The 18,830-nt window shown below is 36.2% G+C and overlaps 1 protein-coding gene across 9 annotated transcripts in view; it reads right to left on the minus strand.

The window, feature by feature from the left end:
- Positions 1-5,866: 5,866 nt before the first annotated feature.
- The window catches only part of LOC18437225 (C2 domain-containing protein At1g53590), a 47,824-nt gene continuing 34,860 nt past the window's right edge, over positions 5,867-18,830 (minus strand). For 7 of the 9 annotated variants that reach the window (XM_006847442.4, XM_020669078.2, XM_088860333.1 and 4 more), the window contains 7 exons: positions 15,745-15,897; positions 15,611-15,652; positions 15,342-15,408; positions 10,277-10,369; positions 9,964-10,147; positions 9,451-9,580; positions 5,867-7,560 (listed from right to left, as the gene is read on the minus strand). In XM_006847442.4, the coding sequence (XP_006847505.2) occupies positions 6,202-7,560; positions 9,451-9,580; positions 9,964-10,147; positions 10,277-10,369; positions 15,342-15,408; positions 15,611-15,652; positions 15,745-15,897 (2,028 nt within the window). In that variant the 3' untranslated portion in view covers positions 5,867-6,201. The remainder of the gene's footprint in view (positions 7,561-9,450; positions 9,581-9,963; positions 10,148-10,276; positions 10,370-15,341; positions 15,409-15,610; positions 15,653-15,744; positions 15,898-18,830) is intronic. The other 2 variants (XM_088860337.1, XM_088860336.1) reach the window with 1 other exon arrangement.

An 18,830-nucleotide genomic window follows, 5' to 3' on the forward strand; every position in this document is an offset into this window, starting at 1 on the left:
AAATAACAATAATAATAAAAAAAAAAGTTGAGAGAATATATCATTTTTCAAGGTCTGCAAGGGAATCCACCAAAAAAAACAATCTCCTCACATGACTAAATTTTATTCTATTAGCATTCACTGATTTGTTACACTGTACGACTTCTTTCCTTTACATAAGAAAAATTAAACAAAAATAAAAAGATTCATAAAAAATAATATTTTTTTCTCTTTTACAAACCACCTATATCTCTTCCCTATTTTCTCTCTATCACGTACCACCCTCCTTAATCCCTCATTACTTGTTACACTTTTCCAAAAGATAACTCCAAAGTAAAATCTAAACCCATATACCTAACTTAAGTAAAATCTAAACCCATATACCTAACTTAATATAAGATAAGCTTCAAAAACCCCATACCCCACATTAATACAAGATAGACTTAAAAACCAACTCACATGAAATAAAAGATATACCTATCCTAAAAAAAACTTACGCCACACTCTATTTTCTAACTAAAAATCACGCACCAAAAACCCTTCCACCTAACCTAACTTATCCAAGCGAAATTTCTATTCCTAAAATTAAAATAAAATCAAGTCAAAATTAAATCTCAATTTTATTTGCATCATTCTCCCTGGATTGAGAGGAGCTCGACCTCGAGCTTATCGAATTCAAATATTTTAGGGGCCTTCTCAAAAGTTGGTGAAGTAGTCCCACCATGTGCCACGACATTTTTTCTTCAATTTCTTCAATTGTATTATTCCTAACTGGGAATGGGTCCAGCTCCAAAGAAGCACCATATGCAATCGATGTATACCCTTGACCATGAAATTTTAGGAGATCAATTTTAATACTAAAATCTCCTGGTTACTCTGTAGGATGCGAATCTGGCCTGTAAATTTCTTCGTGACGCGCGAAATCAACACCCTGGGTTTGTCGTGGGACTACTGGCGCATGATCAAAGTGGTTGCGAGTACCTTCTTCACGATGAAGGTTGTTCTCTAACCATTACAGCCTCTGATCCAACTCTTACATCCCCTAATTTATATTACGTACTTCTGGTCGAATATTCTCTAAGGCTTTAGTCAAACTTTCTATAGCATGTCCGTAGCGATCGTCCATAGCAGGAGTAGGATTAGCTTTTGGTGGCATTGTAAAAAAAACCGGATCTCTTGATCTTACTTGTTCTCTTTAGATCTAACCTGCTCTCTCTGGATTTAATTTGCTTTGAAATCAACTGATGCAGGGAAAAAATAAAATTGGAATAAGAACAATGAAAAAAGAAAAAGTTGAGAGAATATACCCCCTCTCAAAGTCTGCAAAGGAACTCCAAAAATGATCTCTTCACAAGACCAAGTTTTATTTAATTCTCATTCACTGATCTGTTACAGTGAGGGATTTCTTCCCTTTAAATAAGAAAAAAATAAACAAAAAAAAAACTCATAAAAAATAATCTCCTAATTTCTTCACATACCACCTATATCTCTTCCCTATTTTCTCTCTTACTTTCTTATCTCTCACCACCCTCCTTAATGCCCCTCATTACTTGTTACACTTTTCCAAAAGATAACTCCAAAGTAAAATATAAACCCATATACCTAACTTAATATAAGATAAGCTTAAGAAACCCCATACGCACATTAATACAAGATAGACTTAAAAACCAACTCACATCAAATAAAAGATATAAATATCCTAAAAAAATTCACGCCACACTCTATTTACTAACTAAAAATCAAGCACCAAAAGTTCTTCCACCTAACGTAACCTACCCAAAGGCAATTTCTACTCCTAAAATTAAACTTAAATTAAATCCCAATTTTATTTGCATCATGAAGCCCTTGTATTCTGAACTTCATCCTGCACCATCCATTGTGTGATGGCTGTTGTTGAGCCATGTTTGGCTCCTGTTGTGTTTAGCAAATGTTTCTGGAAATTTTACCATCTCTAAGATTCAAATAGATTTACCCCTTTCATGCTTTTCTACCATAATGAAGTATGGTGTTTACAACTTCATGACGCACCACTCAATTCATGTTTGGTGGCTGTTATATCAATCTTGTACTGCTGGAATTTCATAACCATATTAAGCATCCATCTCTCATAAGTTTTCTTTTGAAATGATTAAGTGTTAGATATGTAAAGGGCCTTTCTCTTTATATTTTGTGATATAATTCTCATGCTATCTTGTGCAAACTATAAAAACTTCTTTGTTTCTGAAAATGCTAATAGAATTATAACAATGAGCTCTCCTTTAGCTCCATGCACCAAAATTGGTCCCTTTTGGTCCCATAGTGTTTTGGAACTTTGAGCAAAACCCTAGGCCCGAAACTATTGCGTTTTGAGCCGGTTTTAGCCCCAAATTCTCCTCATTTGTTTCATATGGTTTTATGCCCAATCTTGAGTTGTTTTTGGGATCTGTAGGAGTATAAGAACTATATTATGTGGTGGAAAGATTAATTTTATTCAAGGGATTAGATGGAAACCAGATCCTTCTTGCGCTATCGAGAGTGGGTGATAGTCAATGATTGTAATTATATCAATGGGGTATTCGCACGGTGGTTATTGTGAAATCAACTTTCCATGGGATACTATAAACTCATGCACATTGTTGATTTTGATGGCAAAAACCCTTAGGATGATCTAAAATTCAATTTCCATACCAACTTATGAAAGTTAAAGCTCAAAAACTATGCTAGATTGAACAGATCTATACACAATTGAAAATTCAAAAAATAGATGATCTAGATAATGTGTTACAAGATATATTTTGTACCTTGGAATTTTGTTTTCTCATAGCCATACATCTCAAGTTCAAGATAATCACTTGTAATGTTTTTGACATTGCAATAACTTTTTAGGATGGATTTTTTAGGAAGATACAGTTTGAAACGAATATTGATTTGGAATAGCTTTCTTAGAAGGAAAAAGTTTATATCAGGTTTGAACCTTATGCTGTTGAAGCAAGTTGCACCACAAAAATCCTTTAGAAGAGGATGTTCTGACGTTGATGAACCCTTTGACCATTGAGATGTGTGGATATGATGAAAAAAGGGGAATTTCAGGTACTAAAAATAGAGCAGTTTGTAATAAATTATTTGGATCGTCTATTTTCAAGTGTTTATACCCTTTTTGAAAGTTTACATTTCATAGCTAAGCCGGAAATAATCTTTAAACAAATTTTAGATGTGTGCCTTACTTCTACAATATTAGATGGGTGCCTTATACAAACCTCCCTTCCTAGAAATATTTCTAATTATTCCAAAAAATAAAATAGCAGTGATGTTCCTATTTATCTTCTCTCTCTCTCTCTCCTTCCCCTTTTTTTTTTTTTTTTTTTGACAACATACTCATAATATGGCCACATCTCCTATCATTTTTTTGTCATGACTTATCATAGAAACCTTAGTTAATCCCTTACAACTCTTTGAGATATTTAAGCACCCTATTAATTAATATTCATATGTTTGCCCACGAGATTTAAATATGATTATTGTAAATAATATAATGAATTTAAGAACACTAAAATAGGAGAAAACAATCAAATGCATAGGAAATGTACAATGAGACCATTTTCTTTTGAAACAAGGAGCTCATGATCACCGTTGATAGATAGATTTAAAATCAAAAAGTTAAAGGATGTGTCATTATTTGGACACGAAGCCCAAATAAAACTTCTCGAACATTACAACATACTTTAGCCTATTGGATTTCACATCATCATCATTTAAGTCTTATCCTTGACCATATACTACAAGACCATTGATTTTTTAGTACGAGGATAAGACTCAGTAGTCTTGTAGTATATGGTCCTACTCTTATAACATGTTATTTGATGTTATCTCAGACCATCCTGTTGCCTTGGAGTCCATGTCAAGTGATTCGAGTCTTATGCATAACAAACAAAACAAGATCATAATTGAGGGTGATTCCAATCATTTGATTAATTGGTTCAAAGGTGAACTGCAGATACCATGGACGCTGATCATCATTTTTGATGAAATCATAGCCATCACAAAGAATTTAGTTCATCGTTTTTTATGAAATCAAAGCTATCACAAAGAATTCTGGTACAGAGTTCATGCATTGCTATAGGGATTCCAATAAGAAGGCAAATGCCCTAGCAAGACAGGAGAATGGAAGACCAATTTTGATGGTCAACAGGCTTTGAGATATTGCATAGCAGTGTTGGCCTTCTTTTTATATAGGAGAATTTGTCAAAATTATTGAAATACCCATTAGAGATTAGTATTTAATGTTTTGCCCATTTGCAACTATGTCAAGACAATGTAGTTTTTATGAGTATTTTGACATTAAATTAAAAAATATGGATTAAGTGTTAAATTGTTCAACTCTGGTGGATGATTTGACAAATTTCCCTTTTATCTATATAAAGTGACAAGTTAATATTAAAGGGAAAGGTTTCTATACTTTCCCTACAGCATAGAAGATCTATGCTTTCCCTACCATTCAGCCGTCCAATTTTGATCAAGTGAGCCACTCACTGTTTGATCTTAAGATCCAACGTCTCAAAGTATTTTATTTTTAGTTTTTTTATACAAATTGTATGAATATGAAATTTAGTATATGTCATATTCTCATTGGGGTGCACCTATAAAATATATTAAAAATAATTTTTCGATAAAATATAATTATCAAAATACCTTTGAAATTTTCACAGGGTATTTTGATCATTTTATTTTATTAGAAATATTTAAATTTGGTATATGTCATATTCTTATTGGGGTGCACCTATAAATATATTAAAAATAATTTTTCGATAAAATATAATTATCAAAATACCCCCTGAAATTTTCAAAGCATATTTTGATCATTTTATTTAATTGAAATTTTTTTTTAAATGCCCAAGTGTCAAAATAGTTGATAAAAAAAAAATTAAAAATAAAATAGTGTAGAGATGTGACATCGTGATTGTGGCAATCTTATTCTTCCATTCGATAAGAGGAAGTATATAAATTTTCTGTTGTACGAAAAACATAAAAAGCTTGCCCAATATTAAAAGATGAGAAAAAGTGAAGCCTCTATCTCCCTTATTCAAATCTTTACCGGAATCTAAGATATTGCAAAGGATTTTCACCTCACTTGTGCCTAATGATGAACAAACGCTACCCAACCAAACTAGGATGATCGCTTCTCTACATATATTCCTTTTTTAGTGAAAGGTGGATTTGACAATTGCCTCAAATTTGTCAAAACAAAAAGTGGATTTGAATGGCCTCAAATTTGTCAAAATAAGCACTTTTAGGAGATAAATACATACCACTAATAATTAATGGCTTATCTATAGGATTGTCTACAAAGAGATCATTTATCTTTCATACATAGATGTCACAATCATTCTCCTCTCTTAAATTTCAAAATGGAATGGCCTCAAATTTGTCACAATCATTCTGGTCTCTTAAATTTCAAAATAGAATGCCCCCAAATTTGTCAAAATAAGCAGCTTTTAGGAGATAGATACATACCACTAATAATTAATAATTAATAGCTTATGTATGAAATTCCCTACAAAATAATTAATAATTAATGGCTTATATATGGGATTGCTTACAAAAAAATCATTTATCTTTTATACATGGAAGTCACAATCATCGTCTACAAAGAGATCATTTATAAAACACAATCATTGTCTACAAAGAGATCATTTATCTTTTATATATAGATATCATAATCATTCTCGTCTCTTAAATTTCAAAATGAATATGGCATTATCTACAAAGATATTTTTCTTTTGTATATAGAGATCACAATCATTCGTCCCTTAAATTTTAAAATGAATAGTTATCAGAGTGTGTCATTGACACAATTCAAAAAAAAAAAAAAAAAAAAAAAATCTTATTACGTGACTCACCTCAAGCAAAATCAATGAAAAATTCAAATAATTTTATACATAATACAAGATGAAAAGAGTCCACAAAATAACATTATCCATAAGATTTTAGATGCCCTTACAATGCATGCTATTCTTTTTTTTGGTTCCTTTCATTTTCCTTTCACTTTCCTACACTTCTCAACTACTTCCTCAACTTCTTAAGCTTCCATGTTGACTTGCTTTTCCCCAAAATATTTACAAGAACAAGCCATCAGCAATGGTGCAAGTACATTTCCATGTTCCGAAAATATAACCCACTTCTTCTGAAGCCTCTCTCTCTTTTGTTTAAAACCCATTTCACATACTAATGAACTTTCCATACTCCTTACAAAGCCACTCCTTTCTCATTCATAACCTCTTTAAACGCCTGTGAATTTAAGTAACCCTCAACCCCTGGGATCCCATTCCCATGCCCACCATCGCCAGACCGTACAACATCACTCTCTGAACCATCCATCCTTCGAGATTCCCCCGTTTGATCGACAGCAGAAGTGGGCTCAGTACCTGTTGTAGATACCATAGGGTTATGTTCCTCTAGTGCAAGTGGGTGATGTTCTCCTAGACATAGGTCCCCCCAAAATCCATTGGAGGCCTCGCTACATCCAACTTGAGGCATGTCGAGATGGTCGAGCTCTTCCAAATGTTTTCTTTGAGGTGGCTCCAGCTTGGTTCCATCGGAAACTTTGATGTGCTCACTTTGAGGGGGATCTGAGCCTAAAGAATGTCCCCTTTGAAGCCGATCTAAACCTGTGTGACTTTCCTTTTGATCCAGGTCCGGCTTGTCAAAGCCTTTGGAAAGCTCTCTTTGAGGTGGGTTCAGCTTATTAGGTTGTTTGTACATGCCTTTCGAGTATTCCTTTGAGGCGGAGTCTTTGTCTTTAGATTGTTCCATTTGAGGTGAGGTTGAGCCCTTGGATTCCTCTCTTTGAGATGATGTTTCAAGCTTGTTGGGTCGGTCGAAGCCCCTCTTGCTAAGGACATGGGTCAAGCCATGAGCCGATTTACCAGCCTGCCTCAATATGCTCTTTGCCTTTTCCTTAACACCCCTAGGGCTGCTATCCATCTCCGCCTTTTGGGGACTTAGCCCCTCTTCGTCCCTTTTAAGAACCTCTAGCTCCTCTAGTTCGTGTTGTACCTCCTCAGGCACATCATTTAACACTAACATCACACCGACCGCTCTATTACTAACTAGTTTAGGCTCAATAGGCCGAAGCGGTTTTCTTTCTTCCTTGATCTTGGGTGGCTCATCATGGCTCTTTGGGCTCCTACAAAAAATACTTTGGATCTTTCGTAGTTTCCTCGCGATTGCACCATGTTTATGGCTTATGTCAGTTGTGGCATTGTCATCTTCGCTGCCAGTTTCATTGTCCTGGGATCCATTCCCTGTAAAACGGGGGCTATCCATGTTGCTTGGATCCTCTCTGTGGATTAGGGTTTCAGGGTGCATGGCTTTCCCCTTTCTAGGCTCCCAAGTTTGGGAGGTGTCACTCCCAGGTCGATATACACAGAGGGCAGGGTGATCTTGGCCATCAATTTTGAGGGGTTCGAATTCGTCCGCCCAGTTAGAGGGAGACTTGTCTTGAGATTTTGTGTGGTTAACTTCACGGTCAGTAACTTCAGTCACTGGTATGTCATTATGGGCTGCTGCTTTGGGTTTTGATGGTTCATCATCATCAGGATTCTCCTGCATGAATTATGGTTATTTTAGTTTAGAAAAATTGTCTGTTGAGACTGACAAATTACATTCCTAGTGAAGTACTTGCTCAAGTGATATCAAGTGTGTTGTGACCTCAATGATCACAATAATAAAAACGTTAGAAACGGTTTTAGGGATTTATCACTGTCAAATGAGTGGGTTGGAAGGTAATGGACGAGCGTGGGTCCTGCCAAACACATCAAAGATTGTCAGATTGACATGACTATATAAATCATTGCATACTGTACCTTCAAAATTCAATGTTTATCCCGGAAACGTTGGAGAAATTCTTGGTGAAATAAATAGAATAAACCAATGTTTTTTTACAAAATGGACAAATCAGTTCTCCACTAGACTGATATAGATCGCCGGTTCTGATTAAGATTGCTTGATCCTGGGTGATGGAGGTGAAATTATTGAGAAAAATAAAAAATTAAAAATCATAGATGAAAAATGATTTGAAAACAGATAAGACAAATGGTTGACTTGATAAGAAAATATCTGAGTTGGCAAATAAAAAATGATCGATTGACTTTTCTATCAGAAAAGGCGATTTTTCACTCTTGACTAAAAAATCAGAAAATGGTGATATACAAAATTATTGAATTTCGTTTAGATAAACATAAAATAGATAAAATTATTACAAGAAGCCAGAAACTGACGAGTTAAGGTATTTAGATGAAGTATATCTAAATCAGATTCAAATCTCCTAAAATCACAGTTTAAAAGAAAAAACAATTCTAAATCGATTGATTTTTTTAGGTTTCTTTTACACAAGTACATCCAAATCAGATTCAAATCTACACAAATCAGTGTTTAAAATTAAAAACTTAAATTGATTGTAACATTATTATTATTTTTTTAAACAGTTAAACAGATCCGTCTTACAACAGTTTTTTCATCCCAAAACTAGTTTTGACCTGAAAATCTTCTTTGCTAATTGGATAAAGGGGGGTCCAAAACTAAGGTTTGAGACAAATTTGCAAGAAACTGTGGGAGAAATGATAGAGAAAATATGGAAAAGACGGACCAAGGGATTTGAGCTCAAAAATGGAGAAACTTTTAAGTTTCCATCTTGCCCTAAAGCAGTTTCGATCCAAAAAGATATGTTCTTTATCTGACAGCTGGATACAAAAATAAAATCTTGATAGAAATTAGACAAAAGATTAGGGAAATGAGAAAATTGGATTTTTTTCTTTTGGATAAGTAATGAGAAAATTGGATTTGTTTTATGAAAAATGCCCCATTTCCAAGAGCTCCAACAATACACAAGGAAGAATCATCCAGTTCTCTGTCATAGAACCGGATAATTCTCAGATTGAATTATCCACTTCTATAACAAGAACTGGAAATTGAAGTTGAGGATTGGGTAGATTCTCAATTATGTAAGGGAATCGACCTAGTAGGTCACTGATCCGATCTTGGGAAATTTTTTCTTAACACTGGAATAAACTAGTAGAAGATAAAGAAAGTAAAAATTCTGAAAGAAATAAGAAAGAAAGAATTGGAATGTAATATCAGGAATTGGAATTTACAGGAATTTGGGATTCAATTTGGGATTTTCCTTGGGAGATATCAGGAAGGAATTGGAATGTAATATTAAGAGAAATCTTGTCTTTCATTATATAGATCACAATATTTTCAGAAGATCTTGAAACAATTAGTCTTTCATTATATAGATCAGTGATCTGTCACAGAGCAGGGCTCAAAGGTTGGACACTCCAAGTGACATTTGGAAGTGGCCCTTCCACCGACCCCAAAGTGGCTTTGGTGGCCATTCAGCTAACATCATCCATTATTCAGATTGAATTTCAATTTAAATTGGATGAGCAGATGAAACTTCTTCTGAAAGCCAAAATTCAAAAGACAAGTGCGCACCTTTCCATCAGGCTCAGCATCAAGAATGGTGACTGCAATATGCAGCCTCCCCTTTTTGATGTTCTTTAGAGGTAACCACTTGTCATGACGCTGCCCACCCCTCAGGTCACTGATATTCAGGGAACAGTCCCTGACGATGATAGAGAAGTTCAGTGTATTCAGCAATCCACAAAGCCAATGAACATTCCAGGCTTGTTGCAGAGTTATTGCAGAGTTATTGCATACAAATACAAGTAAAAATAAAACTCTCTCTCTCTCTCTCTCTCGGAGAGAGACAGAGACCTCTGGTCCCCCAGTCACAATTTTCTTCCCTAAGGCTTCAACACCAAAGCATATTACGAAAACAAAGAAAAATCCATCTCTCTCTCTCTCGGAGAGAGACAGAGGCCTCTGGTCCCCCAGTCACAATTCTCTTCCCTAAGGCTTCAACACCAAAGCATATTACGAAAAAAAAAGAAAAATCCATCCTTGATCATGTATGTCCTAAAAGATTAACAGGGTTTAGAAGCAAACCCAAGAGTGTCATCATAAAAATGGTCCTTGTCGAGGACTTCAAGGATGAGCATATTTGGTGACTCCCATGTACAGATGGGAATTTTGAAATCCTCTTGCCACTTGGGAGCCAGTGTTTTCTTTTGGACTTTTGTCTTGAATCTGTAAGGACCCATATGACCACGCACATAAGGATCTGCCAGCCCTGCCACATTTGCATCTCTTTTAAATTTCTTAGCCAAAATTGACATCTTGAATGAAAATCTCTAGAAATTTAGATATTTATTTGATAAATTATTGGGGGGAGAGAGAGAGAGAGTAGAAGAGCTTGCACCATTTGGATCAGAGGGTTTCATTTCTGCTGCTTCAATGATTTCCACCTTGGCAAAGGCAATAGGTTGTTTCTCATCAATATCAAACCAATTTCCTGGGATATTTGAGAAAGAATCAGAAGCGCCTAGTAACCAACATGTTAACAAAATTGCAAGTTTGATTTTGGACAAACAGAACCAGTTACTTGTCAACTGTGAAGCACAAACATGAACACAGGCATCTGACATGACAAGAAGGTATGGTAACCTCAAAAACTGGGACACAGAATAAAATGTAACACAAAAAATTTATAAATTTTCAAAGAAAAATCCCAAATATGCAAAAAGAAAAAACAAACCTACAAAATAAATGAAACTATAAACTAAATGAATTGTTTCTCTGGTACAATGCATGACAAATATGCAAAAAGAAAAAACAAACCTACAAAATAAATGAAACTATAAACTAAATGAATTGTTTCTCTGGTACAATGCATGAAGAAATGAAAGGCTTGAAGACCATTCGTTACTTTGATGACAGCCCAACAGTAATCATCTAGCAGGGGAAATTGTTCTATAATTTCACTGAAATAAATAAACAAGACAACATTTGGCAATGACAAACAGGTCAAAGCAAATGTATCATTGGAAGGGATGGGATACTATACTTCGTACAAGTATTTCCTTCATACGAGGAACACCATTCAGGTACTCCAACCAAACATCCATCGTCCATACTTATCTATGGGCTGTGGATTAACTGTCTCCACTAAAAAGAGGTAGCTATGAAAGTGGGCCACAACTAATGATCCATTGTCCGTGGATCAACATGTAATGGTAGATAGTTTGGGTCTGAGCACGCTATTCCATATGTATACCCAGCATGGAACAATTACCCGAGTTGAAAACAAGGATCACTTTTAACGAACACAAAGGCACTTCTAAATACATAGATATTTCCATTCATCAGTTTGAAGGAAGATTATGAAATTCAAATTGCATTGACCATGATTCATGAAACCTCCTCTGAAATCTAGAGCGCTGTGGAATGAAACCCATCAAAGTACCAGCTAACCAACACATCATATAAAGACTCAACTAAGCATAAAATCAATAATTTATATTTTACATTCCACGACCTGAAAAGTTTTTTCTTTACAAAACTTCTATATGTAATGCGATAAAGCAAATAAAGCGAAATGCAAGAGAATAACAAAACAAAAACAAAGTGTACAGAATATACCCTTGATGATCTAAACTGCTTATCAATATTTACAATACCCTTTTTTCCTCAAATGCACCCAGTATAGCAAAGAGATGCCCAAACGTAGTAGCTCACACTGATCTACTTATATAATCCATGTATCAAAACCAAAGAAAAGAAAAGAAATTGACCGCGAAAAGTAAGATGACAACCCCCGTCTATTATAGGGATTAATTTCAAGAGTAAGAAGTTGAATAGGAACTCATTTTGGAATGGATGTAGAGTCCTATCGTCATCTCCCACACCCGCCCACCCCCCCCTCCCCCCCCCCCCCCCCCCCTCCCTCCCTCCCCTTCTTTTCCCCCCCAACCCTACAAGGGTGGAGTCCTCAAATTTAAAAAGCCTATCCTTTCAACAACCAGCAAATGAATGGAGACCAGTGCCTGGATATGATGCCTTTTCAAGCCAACCATTTCTTGCAGTGTTTTCCTACTATCCTTGGTTTGCTTCCCCTATTCTTCTTCATTTCTTCAAGTCAACTGCTTGAATTAATTTTCAGCACACAAATATAAAACAAAGCACCAAAAGCCTGTGACTTACCAGGAAAAAAAAAAAAAAAAGCGAGAGAGAAAAGAGGGAAAAAGATGTAGGCCCCCTTGCCAAAAAAATGCATCCCATTTATAGACCCTGCGGTCTAGAAAAAAGCCTGATGACTCCCCTCGAACTTCCTTCATATTGAACATGACACCCCCTCCCCACCTTTTTGTCCATACAATTTACTATACTGTCCCTAGTCATTTGTCTAAGTCCAGCTTCATCTAAAAATAATGAATTAGCTATTCAAAACCCAATCTTTCAAGAATACCCCCATCTCTCCCCCTTCATACACACACACACACACACACACACACATACACACACACACACACACTCACACACACAAGCACACACACTCTCTCTCTACCCCATCATCCAATCTCTCTCTAAACCTTCCCCTCAAGCTCTCTCTCTACCCCTTCCTTCACCCACTCTCTATCTCACGATCTCTCTCCATCCTTTCAGTTTCATGAACCAGGGTGCTCTCTCCCCCTCTCTCTCAAATGTTTGCCCCCAAAACTAAAACCATCATCTCTCAAATTTCCCCAACCACTCATTTTCATGAACCAAGGTTCTCTCATTCTTCCTCTACCCTCTCAGCTATATAGAGCCTCCATGATTGCCAGGCATCATCGACTGCTCCAGAAGTTAGGCGGGAACATATAGGGCCTTCTATATGCTTTGAAGTTTTTGATGATTTCTTAAGGTTCAGAATTTGATTTTTAATGCCTCGCTCATCAACTCTCATCGCATCTTTGTTCACCATTGCATCAAATTCGTTCAGGAAAAGAACTGTAATTGTCAGTTACTAAAATCTGTTTAAGAATGACTTTTTGATTTAAAAAGAAAATCAACTGCCAAACACCAAATTCTTCTTATTCAGTGTGATGTGGGGGGGGGGGGGGGGGGGAGGAGGGAGAGAGAGAGAGAGAGAGAGAGAGAGAGAGAGAGAGAGAACTAGGGGATTTAGGATAGCTTTCAATGTTGGGTGAGAAGTCTTCTGATTCAGTGGGATCAAGAGAGAGAGAGATTTCAATCTTGAGTGCACGAGCCAAGACTTATGCCGCCTCATTGCTGGAGAGAGAGAGAGAGAGATTTCAATGTTGAGTGAATGAGCTAAGAGTTATGCAGCCTCATTAATGGAGAGAGAGAGACCATTGGCGATCACCTTCACCCATTGAAGTAGGACAAAGGCCAGGCTCTAGTATGAGTTCATTGCCCATCTTTTCAACTTGGTTGTTTTGGTGACCAGATGTGAGGAATGACAAAAAGAAGACAAGGAGGCTAATGAGTTAGTGAGGAGTAGCACTGATCTAGAGAGAAATGATCTTGTTGAAAATGAGTGGCTTCGGGGGAAGATTTTAGAGAGAACAAATGGGTTGGGGGGAAAGGTAAGAGAAATAGTGCCTTGGTTGATGAAACTGAAAGGGAGAACGAGTGCTTTCGTTCTTTAAAATAGGTGGTTTTGAGGAAAGAATTGCAAGAGAGAGAAGTTAGAGAGAGGGGGAAGGGGGGGGGCACGGGCTTTCTGTGGACCTGAGGGTCTAAATGGGATGCATTTTATTGCGGAGAGGGTCCACATCTTTGTCCCAAAAACATAACTAGACACACCAAGATTTTCCCTACTAACGTTAAAGGGTATCAATATCACCAGTAGTTTCCTGCCCCCGGAGATGATATTATACATGTTCAATTAACTTAAACTACCTATTTGTCATTGAAAAAAAGCAAAGTACATAGGAATCATTGAAAATTGTAACATGGTACAAAGTAACCGATAGTAAGGTATTACTTTAGAAAAAGAACAAGAATTTCCCTAGCGAACTGCAGAAAAATTACACCATCAGCCAGTGGCAAACTCAAAATTTGAATAAAGCAGGCTTATGCGAAAAACCCCCATGGTGTAGGCAAGAGTGGGTCCGGGAGTGGGATCGGTTTGAGGAACTCCGAACTGCCATACGGTGGAAACTCGCTGGGGTTAGGACCAACATCCGTATGTTCAACATGTTAAGGAGCTAGATCCTAGGATACATGGGAGCACGATCCATGTCATTGGGATCGAGGTTGTGGCTTGGAAGGATCTAAGCTCCACTATACATAAAACAATATCAACTAATAGTATATGGTAAAATGAGGATCAATGTCTGCTCGATCCATTATCACACACTTTAGATGCCATAGTTATAGTACTCCAATTTACTATAAGGAAGGGTGGAGCCCTAAACAATCAAATTAAGGCGCACCTTGAAAATTCAGTAGAAGAGGTTGTCTTAATGCCTAAATATTCTCAAATCGATCATCTCAACCTCAAGATGTATGAACATGAGAAACAAAGGATTTGAAATTCTTGAAAATAGTGCATCTTGTAATGCATTTGCTGGACCATCAATTTTCAAGATTTACAAGTATTCATAGATCTGCTCGATCTACACTAGTTTTAAATCTTTAAATTTTATAATTATAGATTAAAATATATTTTCAGATCATCACAAAGATTTCCAGTACTAAAACAACATCTTTCAACACTATTTTGAGGTCCTTACTTTGATTGTTTAGGGTCTCAACCTTATATACAAACCGCACCCTTACCATAACAATACAGTTCAATAATAGGAAAGGGGCTGGGATTGTGGTGGTAGCATCCCCACACCCAATTACCACATCGTGGTATCCATTCCTACCGCTAACACCCCTAATTCACACCTTCAAAATGTAACTGCCCAATCTATTGAAAAAATGGGTAGGGGCTTGTCTTCCCCACTGAACCAAAAAAACAAAACATACAGTTCAATAATATATCATCTTACTATGAAATTAAACGGTAGTTTTTCAATACTATAATTCTAGATACCACAATGTGAGATGCACCACAGTTTAACATATTCTAAAGAAATAAATCTATAAGACTATATTACCAAGGAGAGGAGCAGTAGTTCAATTAAAAGTATAGCTCCACTCCTTGGAGGGATCCTACAAGGCTATGAGTATGTAATCCGAGATCCCATTTTATAGGGAGCGTGATCCCTATTCCTCTAAACCCAGTTCCCTCTAAGATCCCTGATAGGAACCACGAGAACAAGTTCCTAAGGTGGGACCGTGGCCTTACCCCAAGTTTCCCGCAACTATGTGTTATACTAGAGGATGTCACACCCTCATTTTCGGGATTTTTGGGATGTGTAATATCAAGAATACTTCTCTAAATACATTGATATGTAGGATAGAAGCAAAGTACAAAAAAAAAGGAAGATCAGAAGAAATTAGTTTGTAAATGGAAGATAGATGCTAACCTGATGGGTTGAAAGAAGGATCTGTTGACTGGACAAGTTTTTCAACATCAACAACAAGCATATTGGGCTGCACAAATGCTGTATGGATTAGTTCCAATAGAAGTATATCAAAAAGTTGTCAAGTTTCAGGGAGTTTACAGGTACACATACATCATATAAGATACAGCAGAATTCCAAAAAATGTGCCAACCATAAGGTACTTCCAGATTTTCAGTTACAGAAAAGCAAAGCCATAATGGATGCGCCATAAATGTGAAGTAGATGCTAACCTGAACCAGTGTCTGACCAAATGCCACAGCCAAAAGTTTATCCTACCAAATTATAATAAACAAAACGGTAAATGAGATGTGAACTCCCACAAACTGAACACATCTGGATAAACTAAACTGCTGCAAAAGCTCACCAGCCACCCTGCAATCCCAGGAAGTTCAGTAACATCAAGGCCATGGCTGAAGATAGGTTTGACTGTCATCTGAAAATATGGTGGTTCCACAAAGCATATCCTCAAACGCTGGATAAAAGGCCAGCAACGAAGAAACTTCACCCCTACCACTACCTAGTAGATCAAAGAGAATTAAAACTTTATCTCCATAAAATCTTCAAGATTTGAGTGAAAAACCACAAAATTTTCACAAATATAAAAATTCCCTTCAAGAAAGGACAACGATAATTTGATTCAGGACATGATCAAATTAGGGACAATGTAAAGGGGAACACAAGAGAAACAATACAATAAACAAAACAAATTTTTGCTCCTTGCCTGGCTCAATTACTTCTCTTATCTTTAACAAAAATTAAACTACATATCAAATCTTCTGGACTAAAAAAAAACGACTCTCCTAACCCCTATAGCCACTTGTGAGATACCCATTCCTAACTGAATTCCACCAACAAATTCTGTACTCCAAAGCAATCCTTCCAATAGAAGCAGAATTTAAAGATACCTATTCCTAATTGAATTCCCCTAACAAATCTGGTGCTCCAAAGCAGTCCTTCCATTAGAAGCAGAATTTCAAAACAGTCCTAACTGCAAGAAAATAGAAAACTATCGATCCGCGAAAACCAGAGCAGAATTTGTCAAAATCCACCATATTCCATCTGGTGGATCGATAGGTCTTGATCCTCCCACCAAGTTAGCCAAAATCATATGGTAGGGCCAAATTCCGGCATTCGTGTGAAAATATTGAAATTCCAAAATAGTCCTATTTCCAATGAGCTTTCCTCATGGCATAGGGCTGTAGGCAGACTTAGTGCCATTTTCCATAGAGGTTGATACAGATCATATGCTTTTTCAAAGCATAGGATATTGAATTGTCTCAAAAGACAAAGGCCAAGATAAACTTGGTGACTACAAGGGAACGATAAGAACCTAAAGCTCTATTGTACTTCGACCCAATAACAATAGGGTTTTGTTAGGCTACATCACTTGGTGGTGTATATCCTTAAAATCCTATAACATTTTTGGACACTTATATACCCTTATCCTATAGTGTAGTAACTTTTTGTCTAGGGGTATTTTAAGTAATTACTCAAGAGTAAAATAGAAATTTCTAATAAAAACAAAAGCATTTATTAACAATAGTGGACAATGACATCAACGACACGGTGTGTGACATCACCCCTAAGATGCATTAATTGTTTATTAACTACTAATAGAATGCCACTATTTTCTTGTAGAAATATCCATTCTATCCCTCTAAATGACCAAAAATGCCCCTACATGAAAATTTTCGTATTACAATTCAAGGGTATTTAATAGTCCAAAAATGTTGAGGACTTTAAGGGTACACACCACCAAGTGGTGTAGCCTAACAAAACCCATCATAATAATAATAATAATAATAATAATAGGGCGCATATACTATGTCCCTCAGGAGCATAATATACGGATACTCCCTCGGACAGATGACCAACTTGGGAGGATTTTTTAAGTTCTCTAACAATTAGATCTCACCCTGAAAAAAAAATTAGACGATCTTTGTTCAATATTGAGAAGTTATTGTTTTCAAATGCATAGAGAGTGCAATTTGGATTTTCTTTTTCATTTTTTTTTATATTGATGTTAGTCTATGGATTGAAGACGTTACATCCTAACATTTTGGGTCCTACAAGTACTCTTAGATTGGGTGTTACCCGAAGGAGTAAATGAACAATATGCTCCCACGGTATTATGAAATCTTTTGGCAAAAAATATATATACATTAAAGAGATTCTTATTTCTCTTGTCATCTTGCAAAACAAATAAAAGCAAGATATTAAATTCAATCCTCATGTCAACTTGACATCAGATTCAACAGAAAAATGCCTGTACGATATGAAATTCGAGAAACACAAGATAATGATTTCCAGTTACTTCTACCTAAAAGTATTACACAATTAAAAGAGCTCGCATTTCTCATGTCAGCTTGACCTAAGATTCAACAGGATGATGCCTGTAGGGTGTCAAATTGGAAAAAACAACAAGCATTCATGCACAACAAAGGATGCATACAGTTTTCTCAACATGTACATAGATGCATTGCAACTCTGACAACTGGATACTCATATATGCTTGACGTTCCAGAATACACAATAGGAAAAAATACCAACATGGATGACCCAAGGATGAAAAGTTAATAGATTATAAAATTACATCTTACAAGATCATAAATTATGTCAGAGTCATACATTCACGTACTACATAGACAAAAAGACTGGAATTGGGTACATTACTCTTATATCTATCCATGTCTAGATATCACGAAACTCCCAGTATCCCTGCTCCAGTAGCTGCATCTATGTCAAATCTTACTCATTCAAGGGAGAGAATGCACTTTGCAACCATGACTAAGGGCATAGGTGGTACACAATACAAATACAAATGCTGAAGGCCTAGCTATTTCCACAAGAGGATGATGTTCGTACCTAGGAAACGATCAGAAAAATAACTGCCATACTCACGAAATGTCCACAGGTTATTGCTACGAAACTCACAAACTGAATTTTTTTAAAGAAAGTAAATAAGTTCCCCATTACAAAAAAACAAAAAACAAAAAAAAACATAATTTTCCCATCCAACTGACCATCATGGCCCTGCAACTGTTTGTATTTAACTCTTGGTACAACAAGCATGCCCAAAATCTAGAATTTCGTCATCTTTGGACTTCCCAAAATTTTGCCCAAAATCATGGAAACTCATCATATTTGAAATTTCAAAACTCTTGGTACAACTAGCATGCCCAAAATCAAGAATCTCGTCATCTTTGGACTTTCCAAAATTTCGCCCAAAATCAGGGAAACTCATCATATTTGAAATTTCAAAATTTTCTCTCATGAAATGACGAGGAAACAAAGGAACTAGTACCTTCTGTCTTTGGCCATTTAGAGAAAATTACTAACATCAGATATTCGATACCCAAGCCAATCCAGATGCTTACCTAAACAAAAGTCATTAATATATGGGAAAATGAACTGTGACCTCTCCCCCACAATTCCACAATTGACCTGTGA

This window comes from Amborella trichopoda, chromosome 3, assembly GCF_054954075.1.
Source record: "Amborella trichopoda isolate Santa Cruz 75 chromosome 3, AtrichopodaSantaCruz75HAP2 v2.0, whole genome shotgun sequence".
Classification (NCBI taxonomy): domain Eukaryota; kingdom Viridiplantae; phylum Streptophyta; class Magnoliopsida; order Amborellales; family Amborellaceae; genus Amborella; species Amborella trichopoda.